Source organism: Strix aluco, chromosome 3, assembly GCF_031877795.1.
Source record: "Strix aluco isolate bStrAlu1 chromosome 3, bStrAlu1.hap1, whole genome shotgun sequence".
Taxonomy (NCBI): Eukaryota; Metazoa; Chordata; class Aves; order Strigiformes; family Strigidae; genus Strix; species Strix aluco.
The window spans coordinates 104638031-104654811 of NC_133933.1; the positions used below are offsets into that span (position 1 = coordinate 104638031).

Sequence of the window (16781 nt, forward strand, 5' to 3'; positions counted from 1 at the left end):
CTTCAAATGGAGAAAGGTATGTCACTGAGGCACATTTTTTTAAATTCCAGTAAGATGTATGGTAATAAAAACATAGAAGGTTATTGGCATTCAGAAGTATCCCCTAACCAGCTACGTAACGGTTACATCACAATACTTTTTTTCATTCATTGATCTTGAACAAAATTCAATCATATGTAAATAAGAAGAGATACAATGAAAGCTATTTTTTCTATTCTGATTTACATTAAAAGCAATAAAACACGAAACTGTTCCTATGTAATAAAAATTATGAGGGTGTTTTTTTTTTTTTTTAAATCAAAATACAATGTCAGGTTTTGGGCACAGATACCTCGAGCGCCACAGGAAATATAGAGCATGCTATCTAGATCTGGATCCTAAATCTGGTGCAGTGCTGTCACAATAGAGCCTCACTGCCTCTGTTTCTAATTCATCCAACACCATTTCAGTGATCTTAGTGCAAAGCTGTATGTGTTCAAAAACAGAGCTTTCATTACCGACATTCAATATTTAAGTACATTTCTACCCTTAGAGATACTAAAAATTCAACTAAATAAACACCTGAGCAACCCGATCTAACTGGATTTGCTTTGAGTAGGGGCTAGATTAAATGATCTCCAGAGGTTCACTCCAAGCTAAATTATTCAGTGATTCTAAGCCAATGCATCTCCCTCTAATTGTATGGCCTTTGTCCTCCAGCATACTACCATAATAAGAAAACTTTCCCAAACAATATAAAGTGGTAAAAAGCAATCATGTATATAATAAAGCATCCAGATCTATGCTTAACCTGAAGAACATCAGAAAAGTATTTTTTCTTACTCTGCATCCCCAAACACGTTCAAAGGAAGTACAAAGCTTCTATATACTGTATACTACTAAGAGAAAGGAAGGCTATTTCAACTGTGTTGTAGAGCACTCTTAGCGGTTCACATTTTCAGCTCTCTTTAGGTCCATTAAAAGAACAAAATAGGACTCCATTCGTCAATGACAGTGATGGAGAAATCTTCCAAAAAGACCACAGAGCATAAAATATTTGCAACAAGGAAGGTCCATACTCTCAGCAGCATAATTTGGAATCTGTTTTGTTCAGAGAAACTTAATGACTTTGCCCTTACTATAAAAAAGTTTTTATAAAAGTTACAAATATTTTCTTGTTACTTAGAAGCAACACCAGCTCTGTAAATTATGTTTCATGTAATTTATAAAGCTTTTGTTAAGTTGAAGTGATGCTTTCAGGGTTTTATTTCCAGTCAAAGCACAGATGAGGCGTCTGAAAAAAACCTGTAGCTAAAACACTCTAATACTAAAATTATTTTAATCTGCACGAAAGAATACACTCATGCTTTCAGTTTATGCTACCTGAGATGATTAAGCAGAGGTTGTAGTCTCTCATCAGACTGTACGGAAGGCAGGGATCGTGCTGTCAGCTAGAAGAAAACAGAAATTCAATTAATAAAATACTAGCTTCAAAAAAATTGATAGCACAAAGCAGGAATGAGGTAAGAAATCACCCTGGTTGCTACTTTACACAACATTGGATAAGATATACTTCCTTCTATTAACAGTAAATAAGCACAACTTTCCAGAATCTGAATTTACCAAAAGTATTTACCAGCTAACAAACTTAAAGAGTTTAACAAATAGTTTTTCTAAAATTACAATGTTATTTGAATTAAATGACCAGACATCACTGAAAGTAGTATACTTTTTTCCAAACATATTTGAACTAGAAGTCATATTCTACCTAGACAGCCTTCTAGCAAACATGTTAATGTAGCCCATTAAGCCATATTACATACAATGTGCATTTGTATAGAAAAATTTACATATTTAGCACTATATGACTTTTACACAGACATGCCTCTGTGTACACTTTTTTTTTAAATGGGCGTAACCTGCATTTTGTAATTTTACCATTCTAAATACATACTTCTTTCTTGTAACTGTTTCATATGACTAGTTAAAACATTAAACTTTTTCTGACAAAATAAACCTGTCTGTAAATCAACAAGTACATATCACACTATTGGAGAAGACTAGTTAATTGGTGTATTAACGAAAATAATTGGAGAAATAGGTATTAAATTTGCTTAATATCAGTATATAGACATCTACCTTCACCTATAAAAGTTACAAGCATAGCAGTTCTGATACTGCTGACATACATCTAATATAAAATATTTAATATAACATGCATTTCATGATTCTATTGCTGCCAAGTTAGGCTGTATTTCAAAAACTGCCTTCGTAGAAATTTAAAATTTCAACATATTTCACATTGCATATATTACCATCAAGTTCTTAAGTATTTTAAAGGTAACTTAAAATAGCATGCATACAGTTATACATACTCGTATTTTTAAAAAAGTACCAACAGTGTAGCTTCACCTTGCTGGCTCCAACACACAAATAAAGGCAAGCACTGAAGTAGGACTGCCTAGCAGGCTGCAACTTCTGTTTATAAGCCACAAATAAATATACCCCAGAAAAAGCTGCGCTCGGTGTTTGGGTACAAGGGGTTTATTTGTAACTGTAAAAAACTCCATGCCAAACTCCATCAGCTCATAGGCAGACCATGTGAATATGGAGGAGTTTAATATTTTCCCGAAAGATCACCCAATTATCACATCCATTTGACAACCTTTGCTGCAGTCAGACTGGGGCCAGACTTTAAACCAGCACCTGAAGCTAGCAATACCAACCATCAGCTAAATGAGAGGAGGTTCAAAAGAGCTAGTCTATCAAGTGAAAGTTGAAGGTACTGAATACAGCAGGGAAGGAGGAAGAGGCCATTTCATCTGTTAAGCCAGTTCTGACCTGCAGCAACCACTGCTTCAAAAGGCAGTTCTTCTCAGTCTCCGGTAACCAAAGTGTACTCATCTGATCTGACTGCTGCAGTAAAGTCAGGCAGTTTCAGCAATCCATTCATCTTTCTTTTAAAAAAGGTTGGTATCTTAGCAATTAAAGCATCATCCACATTCCCTTATTTTATGGAGCTAGGCTGAGATGCATACAGTATACTAAAAATTCAGTATTTATTTAGAAATTTCTTTTGATAAAAAAATTCATTTTCTTACCACTGAGTATTAAAGGCCAATACACATGTTCTATATTTATGTCCTCTATAAAAGTAACCTTCTAATTTTGTTTTAAACACAACCTGAAAGCCAGAAATTATTTCTGAAGAGAACTTGGAAGGCCTCTAAATACCAGCCAAGTTAATCCATTCAGCTAAAATCAGAACAGAGTCTGAATTACCTGAAATACCATCTGCTTCTCTTTCTATTAATAACTGATACGGAAAACAATATCTGTGTGCACACTCACATACATAGGTATAACTTTATGTGAGACAAGCATGCAATATTTTCCTCTATACAGTACTTTAAAATATTACATTTAATCAGGAAAAAAACATTTTTTTCTCATTATAAACAATGCATTTACAACAAGACAATGTTTATTAAAGTCAGACTGGACAGTGGTGTAAGAAGCAAAAAAACAATAAAATTCAAAACCTGAAAAAGTATTGGTATTATTGTCAAAATTATATATACAATAAACTCCGCTGTTATGTAAACATAATCAGTGAACAGAAATACCATTTTAAAACTAATCTGGGAGACTTGTAAGAATTGAGGTAGAACTAAGAAGTAGTGACCTTGGTGTTTAACCAAGCTTTTTCTTGATGTTGCAATGAAACAATATGGAAGAAGTGGCCTATTCTGGCTGTTTCTGGAACCATTAAAGGGGAAAAAAACATAATCCTTTAAAGACACAGGAGAATCCACATGGCCAATGTTTTCCTTAATTTTTTTTCTTACTGTCTTGTGCTTCACCAACAATTATGGAATCTGCAAATTTTAGGAGCAAAATGAATCCCTGCTTTCCTCCATTATGTCGCCTGGAAGGACAAGATGAAGTTCTCTACAGAATATGCTCTTGTGAAAAAAAGATCATACACCTTTTGACTCTTACAGCAAACATTTAGTTCAAATGTTTATTTTCAGGAAGATGTGGGATCTTGATGCTGTTCTTTTCTATCTAAAACTAAAGATAGCTTTCCTTAAACACAGTTGAGGAGAGCCCATCAAAATTTTTGAAAAATTTTTGTTGAAAGAGCACATTTTCCTTTAACTTACCTGGATTATAAAAATAAAAGGTAAAATTTTAATGTATAAAATCTTTCCTCACAACTGTATTTCTTCTAGCTGATCTACACTGTAAATAAAACTAGCTTTTACAAAGGTGGTGGTAAATTAATGCTAGTGTTTTTAAACAGCTAAGAATTTTATGTCATTTTCAATGGTATTTTTATAAAAGAAAAAGCTAATCACAATTACAGAATCCAAACTGAGATTCTGAAGACTTTCTCCAATCACTCTGAAATGAAATTTAGACAAATTCCTGCAAGCACAGCCTTGCCTTCATCTCTACAGATCATCTTACCAGAAAAAAAAGCAAAAACTCACTATTCAATATTTTAGATACATGAGAGACATCAAAATGTCAAGTAAGGAGCATAGCTCCAAACTCTAATCATGCTGAAGCAGTTTAATTTACAGAGAACATAAAACACTGCGGACTTAAGAGGCCTGGACGATCAGAGGAGCGGGCAAAGTGAGCTGCAGATGGAACATACCACAGAGTGAGCTGAGATGGTGAAAGATGGGGTGAGTGATGTAGTTCATTAAGGCAAATTAAGCACCATGTTATCAATATCACACAACATTTAAAATTGAGAAAAGAGGAAGAATACTTAATATGTGGAAAAGGAATGACTAAACTCAAATCTGAGACAATAGTCAAACTTCATACTAGCTTTAGTACCACTCACCCCGCTGTCTTTGCTGCAATTCAGATTGGCAACAGGGAAAAAAAAAAAAAAAAAAGGCACAAGCATTGGAAGGGAAAAAAAAATCAAACCAGAATCTTCATATATTAGAAATAACCAGAATTTCCAAAAGCAAGCTTTTTAAAGTTTTGACAAAATTCAGTAATATTTTTATGCAGTCTTCTAAAAGAAGAGCAAGAAGCTGAGTTCTTTTCTATTGAGCTCTATGCAACAATCACATCTCTAGCATTCACTATGCTGCTTTTGTGGCAAATAAACATGACATTTTCATATGGCAGCAAGAGGGTAACAATTTGAGAACGCAGAAAGCACACAACAATTGGAGAACTACATGAACATTATAATTATTTAAGATTTGGCAGTGGTACTTCAAGTAATGATGAAGGTAAAAGGATGACAACTTATAGGTTGATGCGTAAGAATTGGTCTGTTTTTCTTCCCCCCATCCAAACATGAGACCAGTACATGAAATTGCAAGTTACCGAAGATTTATCTTTTAAAAAAAGTTAACTTACACAAAGCCTGAAGCTAAGTAGCAGCTCCACGTGCTATCAGGAAGGCAATGACATTTTTATACATGGCAATTAAGAACACGATTATCATGGCTCAATTAACTTGTCTCAATTTTTTAGAAGTGTGTGAATTTCTTGATTGTGAAGTTATCATGTGAGACCTATTTGCTCTAAGTGTTTTTCTGTACAAAAAAGAGAAATTTTATTTTCACAGAGTTTACTTTCTAAATGAGATATCCTGATTATATATATTGCACAAGAAAATTTTAATATGCTGTCAGACCATTTGATGAATACATTTAAAAAAAAAAAAAAACCCACATGAAGTTGGATGGCATTGAGAAAAATGACATGGAGGGCTTAGGAGGAAAACACAGAAAGAAGGGTTTTGTGGCAAAAGTTACTTTTACCTGAGGCAGGCTACTAAATCACTCCAGGGTCTTTCTACAATTTACCAGGGAGGAAAAAAAAAAGTTCCTTTAGGAGGGTGCATTAGAGAATGTAAAATGTAAATTACTACCAAGAGTATTTCCTTACCAACTGTCAACTACTCCTAGAACAACAAGGGGTATCTGAAGGCATGATGTCCACATGCACATGAACAGCCTCTGGTTTGCCTCTACACAATCTGTCAAGCCCAACCCTTTTTAATAACCTAGAACTACCTGTGCTGGTATTCATGCTGTTTCTTTCATATTTTAATGAACACTGCACAAGCATGCTTATCGTGCTTTTGCCTCCTCAGTTCTTTTTAAAACCCAGACAGGCAGGATTCACATCATATGGGACTCCTATTTAAAAGCTAAGGTGACTGCACTGTGAATGTGTCTAGGGACAGGCTATCTCAGAGAATGCTCAGCCCCTGGAAAGTTACCTTGCTTTTTCCCCAAATAAATTCTTCCTTCCTAACTCCAGGCTTTATAACAATACTTACTTGACGGATGCTTGCAGAGAGTCTGAACAGAGGACTGCTCTATCAAGTGCTAAACACACCTCTGAAATAAATAGTACTTTTAAAGATGAGCCCACAGTTCCTAGCGGGCACTATGCAGTTCTTGGAAATACAGGCACTTCTCTACAGAGGCTACCTAAATTATTTAACTTATATCTCCACCGGCCAGCCCAGAACAAACATCACCTCCATACATGCTCCACTACTCAGTGTAACAAGGTCTGGATTAAGACCAGGCATGGGTTTGGGAGCCTTTTGCGGCACAGATGAAGAGATTTTCCTAGACTGTTTTTCTCTGTTTATTTCTACTATGATAGTTACACCTCTAACAAAGGGTGTGAAGGAATGGCTCTAATCCAAATGCAAAAATGAAATAAGGTTAAAGTATGGATTGATCAAGGCAGCCATTAAAAACTAAAGAAAAAGCTTTAACACCCAAAATCAACAAACAGAAAAAATCCAGTTACCTTTGCTATCTGCAAAAGCTTACCATCACCTGTGACCACACAGCATCATGCTCAGCAATAAAACTGAGGGGCAGTTTTTCCAAAGTAGCCATTGCTCAGGGCCTGGCTGAGTATCGGTCTGCTGGTGGTGAGCATCACTTGTGGTTTTGTCCTTTTTTTTCCCCCTTCTCTTAATAAACTGTCTTTACCTCAATTGATGAGTTTTCTTATTTTTGTCCTTCCTGAATCTCTCCCCATTCCTCAGGGAAGGTTGGGGGCAGGAGGTCAGTAGCCAGGGTCAATCCACCACATATATATATAAACTCATTTCACACCAAAAAGAAGGTAAATTTCAGCTTAAGCTGATTTCACAGCTTAAGATTTCATGGTATTTTGAAAGCTTAGTTGTCTATCTTACAGGAATCCAAAAAGAGCTGCTAATGGTTTGCACAAGATCTACTGAAGATGGTTCTATACCACCTCCTTTTACACTCAACAGCAAGTCTTCCCTATTAACAGAGACAAATTTTTTAAAAAATGAAGACTTATATTCCAAACTTGGGGGGGGAAAATTAAAGAGACGTGTTTAACTAGAAACTATGATACAAAGGGTTAAAATCCACTATAAATGAAGTCTTTTATACCCCTTTAAAATACAGAAAGTTGATCCCATCTAGACAGAAAAAAAAAATTGAACTTCAACCCCCACTCTTGTTTCCTCAGTGATCTAGAGACCTGACCTGAGGAAGCCACCTCCAAAAGTAGCAAGTATAGTCACCATATCCACTTGAAATGGTACTAACAAATTATACTATTTTTAATTATCAAATTTAATATACTAATTTAGAGCACATTTTTTACACCCTCCCAAAAAAGTCAAAGAACAATGCAGGAACACTTTGTGCTTACAATATGTAGTATTGCACCTTAGCTATTTTTTCCCTACAACTCCAAGCACATGTCCCTACAATTTTCCTGTTCAACCATTTTAACACTTCACTACTCCATTGCTGGGCTTCAACTTTTAAGTTGGAGAGATCACATCCAGGTTAGTTGCTTTGCCATTTTATTTTTAATTGCTCTAATTAAACAAATTAGTACCAAATCTAATTTTAAATGCTACTAGGGACAACATTAACAAGATAATTAAATGGTCTTTAATACCATCCACAAATGTTTTATACCATTAGTGTAACAGTTTCTAAGCCTTGGTGAAAATCAGTCAACAAAGGTTCATAAAACCTGTTCTCTACGCATAGAAATTAAAAAAAAGAAGTAGACTTGAAGCAATTATACCATTAACAGTAGCAAGAAATAACAGACACTGGAGACAACAAAGCACACAGATGAAAAAGAAAAGCAGAAAAGTATGGAAAGTGTTTACCTTATAAAATTTCATTACTAAATACCAAATCTTTGTAGCAGCAATTACAATCCCAGTAGATTAAGCAAAGTAAAAAGCTCTATGACAAGTGTACCATATGCTGATTTTAAGAATTCAGAAATAACGCTCCTATATTCCATGCTCTAACTCTTCAACTAAATGTCATCAATGCATCAGTGAAAAACACCTACAGCAAATTTCTTTAACAGTGATTTTGATGCAGCATTGAATAACTGAAGTTGTTAGGCTTTTGTTAGGTTTCAATTAGATAACTATGAAGCAAAATTTAGAAAGTCATAAGAACACAGGAATTAGAAATAATAATATCAGAAGGGAAACAAAACTCTATGTCTTGAATCTTACATGACAGGTTACAGATATTTTTATGAGAATTAAATTTACTCTGTGAATGCTGTTGTGTCTTCCCATTATGTGTACTGATGAACACAAAAATGAAGGATTAGATAGCTAAAAGGTTAGGTATAGAGAGGAAATTTCAGTTTAGAAAGCAAAGAAACAAACTATGGATTAGTATATTCTTTTACTGTATTCTGTACTCTTTAGTCCATTCTCCCAACAACTATTTGTTCCTATGATGCACTTCAGCATCTTTAGCGCTACAGGCAACCCCTTCCTGCGCTTCCCAGTTGTTACAATAAGAAAGGAGAGAGCATAAAGAAAACCAAAATTAGTTTGGACACCAGAACTTCAATTTCAGCCTTCCAAGTGAAAGCTTTAGATGGTTCTTTATTGCTTTAATGCAATTTAACAAATATTTTTATGAAGAGAGAAAAGAAACATTGTCTGTGTAACATCAATTCAACATATTCAGAGTGAACACATCACTAAAATGCTTCCTTAATAACGTTGTGTGGATTTTTAAAAAAAAAAAAAAAAAAAAAAAACCAAACAAAACAAACCACAAAACCCCTACTTAGGTCAGATATTAAAGACAGAATCTATTTCAGTCTATCACTGCTGCCTAAGGAATAAGCTAAAACTTATGTTTTCTATTTCATTTGTTTTGCAATATGCTACTTCATAGAATGTGTTCTTTTGTTAAAATGTCTTAATTGTGACCTTTGCTTTTTGTTAGCTCATCTTTAAAACCTTAAAAAAGAAGTTTCCTATTCAGTGTTGCCCTGAAACATTTAGTTAGATAATTCTTTCCTGTCTGCTCTGAAAATGACACAATACATACATGATGGTTCAGAAAAGCATGTTATTAGCCCAAAGGGTTACAGCAGCCTGGCATGTTATCTAAAAGGAAAACAAGGGCATGAAAGTTTAGATTGTGTGCTATAACTGATTTTGATTATTATGAGCTGCAGTATTACAAACTTATTGCCAAAGTTATACAAGAGAGATTTTTTGGCTGAGGTTGGAGCAGACAGGGAAAAAGCTATTAAAATTGTGAGCTATTTCTAAATGGCCTGTAAAGGACATTTAAAACAAACAAACAAAAAAAACCCCTATTATCCAGCAGATTTAAACATACCATTAACTTACAGCTCTACTTGATTTTCCCCAAGAGATCTGAGGAACAAAATGAAGTAGAAACCTTGATGCTTGACAACTGTGTTTCTGTTGGCAATAGCAATTACACCATAGCTTAATCTGTGTTAACAAGTGAGTAGAAAATGAGTACATGAAATAGACAAAAATAAGAGACAATGTGAAGTATACATCAATAGAATCATAAGAGCTTTCTCAGGGTGACATCATGCCAACATGTTTCTGTAAAGTCATGTTAAGACCACCCTAATTTTAACAACGAAAGGTGCTAACACTGCATCCTTCTGGGAGTTTTAATAAAACAGTGACTTTTTGCAAGAATGTTTCTGTGATTAGCCAGAATCAAACTCAGCTTAGCTTCGAGCTAAAGCAGGATCTGACCTGGTGACCAGCACAACAGAGGAAGGGGAAACTCCTTTCACTTGTGGTACACACACAAACTACAGCTTCTCCTGAAATTCTTCAAACCTGCTGTTAAAGGTCCTGATATGAACAATTCATCTCCATCAAAGACTAAATAAGAAGCTTGTTTTCAGGAATTTAAAATCTATTTATCTAACAAACAAGCTTTGGCAGAAAACAGAAGTGATATTAACTGCATCGCTTCTCAAACCATTCAATTCTTAGATAATGATTAAAAATCATTATGCGGTACATCTATTTGAAACAGAACGTCTTCCTTCCTACACCTCTGACTATCATCTATTTGGTGCTGTTAAAGACCTCACTCAACTGAGTATAAGCCTGCACAGTAGTGAAGTGCAAGACGAAGTTAAGGTAAAAGCTAAATCGAAACAAATATATGAGTAAAATATAACGTTGTAGTGGTAACTGCAGCAGTTACACATTCAAAGTAACTGTATGCAATTAGAAATTATCTCTGGTGGAATGAAATGAAATTATGTTTTAGTCTGGTAATCCAACACTACTTTACTTATTCACATCTTCCTCTTGAATTTTTTGAAAGAGAGACGACATTTAGAGATACCTATTTAACCCTACTAGGCATTACACTCATTCAAACTAACTTCTTCATACTAGACAAGTTTTATTCAAAAATGTGTTTGGCCAGCAACATTTTAAGTTGTTTTCCAGATGTAACCACTCTTACAGAGTATCAGCTTTTATGTAACCAAAACCAGACATACACATTTTTTTATTGACAGCACAGTAGCCACGACCTATCAGAGACAGAAATACAGATCCCAGCTTTCCCCCCTCACCAGGGATATCTGAAAAATGAGAGAAGGCAGTAAGATATTTTCTGTGGAAGTTTTTAACCTTAATACAGGATTTTTCTCCTTATCCCTGGTCTACCTAGCTTAGCTATCCTTCTTGAGTCTCTGCTTGACCAAAAGAAAAAATAATCTCCAGGAGATGCTACAAAAGCATTTGGGAGGCTTTCCTCCCCTCACCCCCATTTTAAGGTACAGAACAGGTTAAAAATATTGCTGTAGAAACATCTTAGTTGTACTTACTTAAGGACTGTGTCATAACATTCACTATATCATTATAGATGCACTGCACACATCGAAGTACTCTTTGCTTGTTTATAGTATTTAGGATCAACATGAACCATGCACATACCCAGCATGATTACAGTAAATAACAAGCCTTTAAGTCTCAGTTTTCCTTATACTGAGAGTCCAACTACAAGTGTTTCTCAACACATATAATCGAGACCATGCTTTTATTTAAAAGAGGAGACTCTATTATATACTGACATTTTAAACATAAATCGCTCAGGTAGAATCTTTTTCCCACTGCAATCTGCCTGTCTTCAGAGATGAACACTAGATTCAATGTACCTTTTATTCGAGAATACAGCCTAAATGGGGGAATAGTCACACAAGGCTTCTTAATACATTTCTGTCTGATTAGAAACATTGTTAATGAATAAGAATTCTAAAACTTCAAAACAACTTCATTTTCAACAAAACCTGAATTTTAGCTAGCAATTCCCTAAAAAGAAGTTTTAAAGGATGCGAACTCTCCAATAAGGCAACCTATTTTTCTATCTTGTGTTTTAATGCAGCAGGCACCAAAATACCTGTCTTAAATAAACTTAAACCATAATGTCTAGAAAAGTTTTGTACTTCTGAGAAACTCTTAATATTGTTTTCTTTTGCCTTTTTTTTTTTAAGATATTTCAGAATGATAACATTACACGGTCTTCAAAACTGAACACTTCTGCAGCCACCACTAAGAAGTCATGTGATGCAGATACTGCCAGAACCCAAGAACTCAATTTAATTACATTTCAGAGAAACGCCTTCAACATCCAACTAAGTTGCAGGCTGCCTCATACCAACAAAAACTGATTGATTTTGAAACATCAGCTATCTTGCTAATGTTGTATCAAAATGTCACAATGCAAATGCTATGCAGCTGGGGAACCTGAAATAAGAGAACCGTGTTTGTGTGCCAGTATGCTGCTGTACCTAGACAGTTGACATTTTAGCGCTGATCAATTTTCTTTTGAAAAAAGTTGGGGTTTAACCTTTCACAGCATGTTACAAATCTCAAGTGTTGTACAAAATTAATAAGTAATTTTTGCCAAGGCTTTTTCAGCTATTAAAAGTTATTTCAGCAGCACTTACACTGAAATATGCTCAATAAAAACTAAAGCAAACAATTAATATTACATTTATTCCACATGAATTGTTTGCACACAATCTATATTACAGGAGATAGACAGTTTGTTAGTTTTGAAAAATGTTAAGAAAATATGTTTTTGACATTATCAAATGGTTTTTTTGCAATGGGCCAATATAATTTAATACATAAAGCATTGAGATTACTCTCATACAGCACCACCAAATGTATGGAAGAAAGGAAATAATAATACAGATTGGCATTACTGGGCTCTTAGTACAAATGTAACAACTCTGACATTTTCAAAGGACAAGAAAAAATTTCCCTCCTGAATCTCCAGTGGTTGATATAGGTGTCAATATAAGGCTGAAGTTGGTTTTTTGGTTTTGTTTTTTCATTAAATAAAACTCCCCACCACTACCTCTCACAGACATCCCCTTCATGATAACACAAACCAGCCCAAAGAAAATCACAGAGAATGCAAAGTGGCCTTTTATGTTTTAAGGAAAGAAAATCAAAGGCAACAGCTGAATTATTTTAAAAAGAAAAGAATTTAAGTTATATTCTTAGCACTATAATTTTCTTTTTTTTTTGACTCTAAAGGGGAGGGCACAACAGTTAGTATAAATGTTGCTGAAATGCTATATCTAACAATTTAAAAACTATATATAAATATATTATAAAATATATATTCTAAATTATAAATATTTTATATATATATATATATAATTAATGTCTTTTTATATTTAAGTCAGTTAATTCAAGCTGCCGAAGGACAAATCTTTCAGGGCAGAAGAAACAATTTAACAGCTGTGAAGAACTTCCTTGTTAGCTTGTCCTAGATGTTTACTTAATACTTCAAGAACTTTAAAGAAACTGAACTCCACTAATTTCAGCTCAGCATTTGTCAAATGCACTCAGAATAATAATTAATGTTTTCCTGAAGCATTTGCTTCTCAAAGTAATTGATTTCTTTTTTCCATTTGGAAATGTCCAGGTTTCATATTCACATTGAGGTATAAATAACATCTGGGTTGAAAATTAATATTTAGTCTTTAAAGCAAAATTTTTCAATAATTACACCTTGTTTAATTGGTAAATGAACTGTTGCTGGTTTTTGCATCATTATCACTTGTGCATGTATTCATTTCATTTGTATGTTAGGGTGAAAGCATGCAAATGAACTCATCTCTTGTACTTTCTTGCATTCTAACATAAAGCTAAAGTTGACAGTTACCAAGAGGCTCATTAGATTTTTTTCCCAAAACCAGATTATTTGTTCCATCTTTCTCACAGTAGTGTATAGTGACTTTCAGGCTTTAACTATATGTAGATTGAAGTAGCCACGTAGAAAGCTACCTTGTTAGCAAAAATCCAAATCTTCTGTTAAATAGTACTGCTTCCCATAATTGTGAAGGTTGTTCAGTAATTTTTATCAACTGTTTCACCCTTTACCAATAGCTTCTCAACTTTTAATTTAGTCCTCAGTCTTTTTTGGATCTAGTTCCAGGCACCTAGTAATTTTAAAAGTAAGTAAATAGTGTACTGGAACACTTGTCTTCACAGCAAACCTGGAAAATTAAATAATTTACTTTATTTCAGTATCAACTTCTGATACATGCAAATATTTCTCCATCTCTTCAATACTGTTTACTGTTCTTTGGGTGCATGCAGATCTTTTGTTTCTTTTTCTGGCAATACTTATGAACAGAAGCTTCTCCCTTTTGCTGTCTTTTTCCCAGGTTCACAGACTAAATATTGATTCCAGTACTCCAAGGTAACCTGGAATCTGTTCTTCAGTTCAAGTACACATTGCTGCTATAATTAACTTGCATCAACAGAGCATTATTGGAGGGGGAGAGGGTCACTCAGACAGCGGTGATTTCCCCAAGGTTTTAATGTTATGATTTTGAAGTTTTTCCCCACCTCTTCCCTTCATTCATGAGAAGGAAATTAAGAAAACCAACATCTCTGCATAATTTGGTAGAAGTTACTAGCCAATACCACACAAGAAGCAATCAGCTAGGAAGCATGAAAGACTCATTATTGCTTCATTAAGCACCCTCAAAGTCACTGTCAGAAAACATGGTAGGTTTTTCCCATCACAAGCTTCATCAGTCTAGCACTAATGCTATGTTCCAAAACTGCTTTAAGAACAACCATAACCACAGTAGTAAAACTTCTCCAATGCTGAAGACAATATGCAGTCAAAAAGAGAAGAAACAAGCGTCTATATACCCACCCAATCCACTCAATTAAAACCTCATTTTCCATAGTCATCATTACATTGTGGGGCTTCATCTATTGTTCTACAACGTAGAGCATCACAAAAATCTGGAGTTAAAAAACGATTATGTAGTTATTAATCTTGATAAACCTTATTACTAGAGCTCTATGCTATTCAGAAGGCACTACAGGAAATAAATATGTCTGCCACCTTACAAAAATCAGTTATTATAAATCAGTTTTATTATAGAACTTTAGAGGAGATATTTAATTTTCTTAACAGAATTTTATTACTGGGAATCAATTAGTTCAGTTCTGGGCTCCCCAGTACAAGAGACAGATGGACATACTGGAGAGAGACCAGCAAAGGGTCATGACAGTGATTAAAGGACTGGAGTATCTCTCCTATGAGGAAAGGCTGAGGCAGTTGGGACTGTTCAGCCTAGAGAAGAGAAGGCTCAGGGGGGATCCTACAAATGCATATAAATACCTGAAAGGAGGGTGCAAAGAAGTCAGAGCCAGGCTTTCTTCAGTGGTGCCAAGTGACAGGACCAGAGGCAATGGGCACAAACTGAAACACAGGAGGGTCCCTCTGAACATCAGGAAACACCTTTTCACTGTGAGGATGACTGAGCGCTGGCACAGGTTGCCCAGACAGGTTGTAGAGTCTCCATCCTTGGAGATATTCAAAACCTGCCTGGACAATCCTGGGCAACCAGCTCTAGATGATCCTGCTTGATCTGAGGGGGGTTGGACCCGAGAGTCCCTTCTGTGGCAGGTGCACCCACCCAGATAAAGATCAAAACTTCTCGACCACTGAAAGGAAAGAGTTAAAACTAGAAGTTGTGGTTTGGGAGTCAAGCTGCCCAGCTGTGTGGAGACTGACATGCACACATCTCAGTCCAGGGATACAAAAGGCAGGGCCCTTCTGTCAACAAGGACTTCAGCCAATGAAACGCCTCAGTCAAGAGAAGTTTCTAGACCACAGATCAGATTCGACTAGGGTATAAATGGAGCTCCACTGGAGGGCAACTTAAGCCAGTCCTCCACAGAGCAGCGGGTCTGCAGTCAGGGACTCTCCCCTTGGATCAGGACATTGCCCAACGTAATTAATTCCTCAAGGCTGAGAACTCTCACCTTGCCGGGTGAGTGATACGCACATTTCAGATCATCATCCCTAAACCTTAAACTTAAATCGGCCATGTAGGATTAGTTCTGTTTTACAGACATCCGCACCTGTAGTTTACTGATGTCTGCTGGAGTGCTAAACAATTTTTATTAGAATAAAACTCATTTTGAGTACTTGCCTCGTCTATATTGAGACATTCCAGACCCCTTCCAACCTCAGCCATTCTGTGATTCTGTGAAAACTACAGGAGATCACACAAGTCCTGCCAGTCTTCGAATCTTAACTGCCCAAGTATCAAAGATGGTCACAAACACAGTTGTTGAAAACCAAATACACAATATGTAATACAGACCACCAGTACCAAATTTTTCTGAACAACTACTAGTATTCCTGGTTTCCATTCCCTAAGCATCCTCAAAAGTCCACATTTTCATCTGCAATGTAGTAAAATTTTCAAAATTACTAGTGATTAGCAATTAGACACAAATTCTAACAATATTGTTAAATCCTTTTTCAGGAGTTATAACAGCAAAAAGAAATTATTTTTTAGAAGCAAGATCATTTTACTCTTAGATTGCTTTCAGAGAAAAATAATTAACAAAAATCTTAGAAACACTTGTTAGGGACCAGGACCACACTCAGCACTGCCCAAGGTTATGTTCCTATTCAGTCTTTAAACACTAGGGTATTACCATCTAAGGAAAAAGTATCCTATTGCAAAGCATTTTCTCTGTTTAATGAGCTTCTCAAATCTTCATATACTCACTTTTTTTCCTTGAGAAAGTCACTCTACAACTTTAAATAGATTTAAGTAATCCTTAAGAATTCCATACTTGATCTTTAGTAACAACAAACACAGAAAAGATTTTATTACAACAGTGTGTATGATGGCAAACTCTTACTTTCAAATGTCAGAAGGCGGCATTTGATTTTCAGTGTTTTATTGCCTCAACATGTGGTACTGCTAGGAATTGTTTCGTTGTTAACTTAGAAAATATCCATCTTCTAAAAGTAAAAAGATTTAAAATACTTTTTCTCAGTTATGCATATGTTACAATATTGGGTTTTATTTTTTTTAAGAAGCAAAACCAAATCTTGCCAACCTTTGATTAAGCCCCAGCTTCCCATATGTTCAAGTACCAGTGATTACCTTCTTATCTTTAG

At 35.2% G+C, this 16781-nt stretch overlaps 1 protein-coding gene across 3 annotated transcripts in view; it reads right to left on the bottom strand.

The window, feature by feature from the left end:
* Nucleotides 1–16781, bottom strand: part of PRIM2 (DNA primase subunit 2) — a 128854-nt gene that overhangs the window by 51189 nt on the left and 60884 nt on the right. For all 3 annotated transcript variants that reach the window (XM_074819845.1, XM_074819843.1, XM_074819844.1), the window contains one exon: nt 1363–1430. In XM_074819845.1, coding sequence (XP_074675946.1) covers nt 1363–1430 — 68 coding nt within the window. The remainder of the gene's footprint in view (nt 1–1362; nt 1431–16781) is intronic.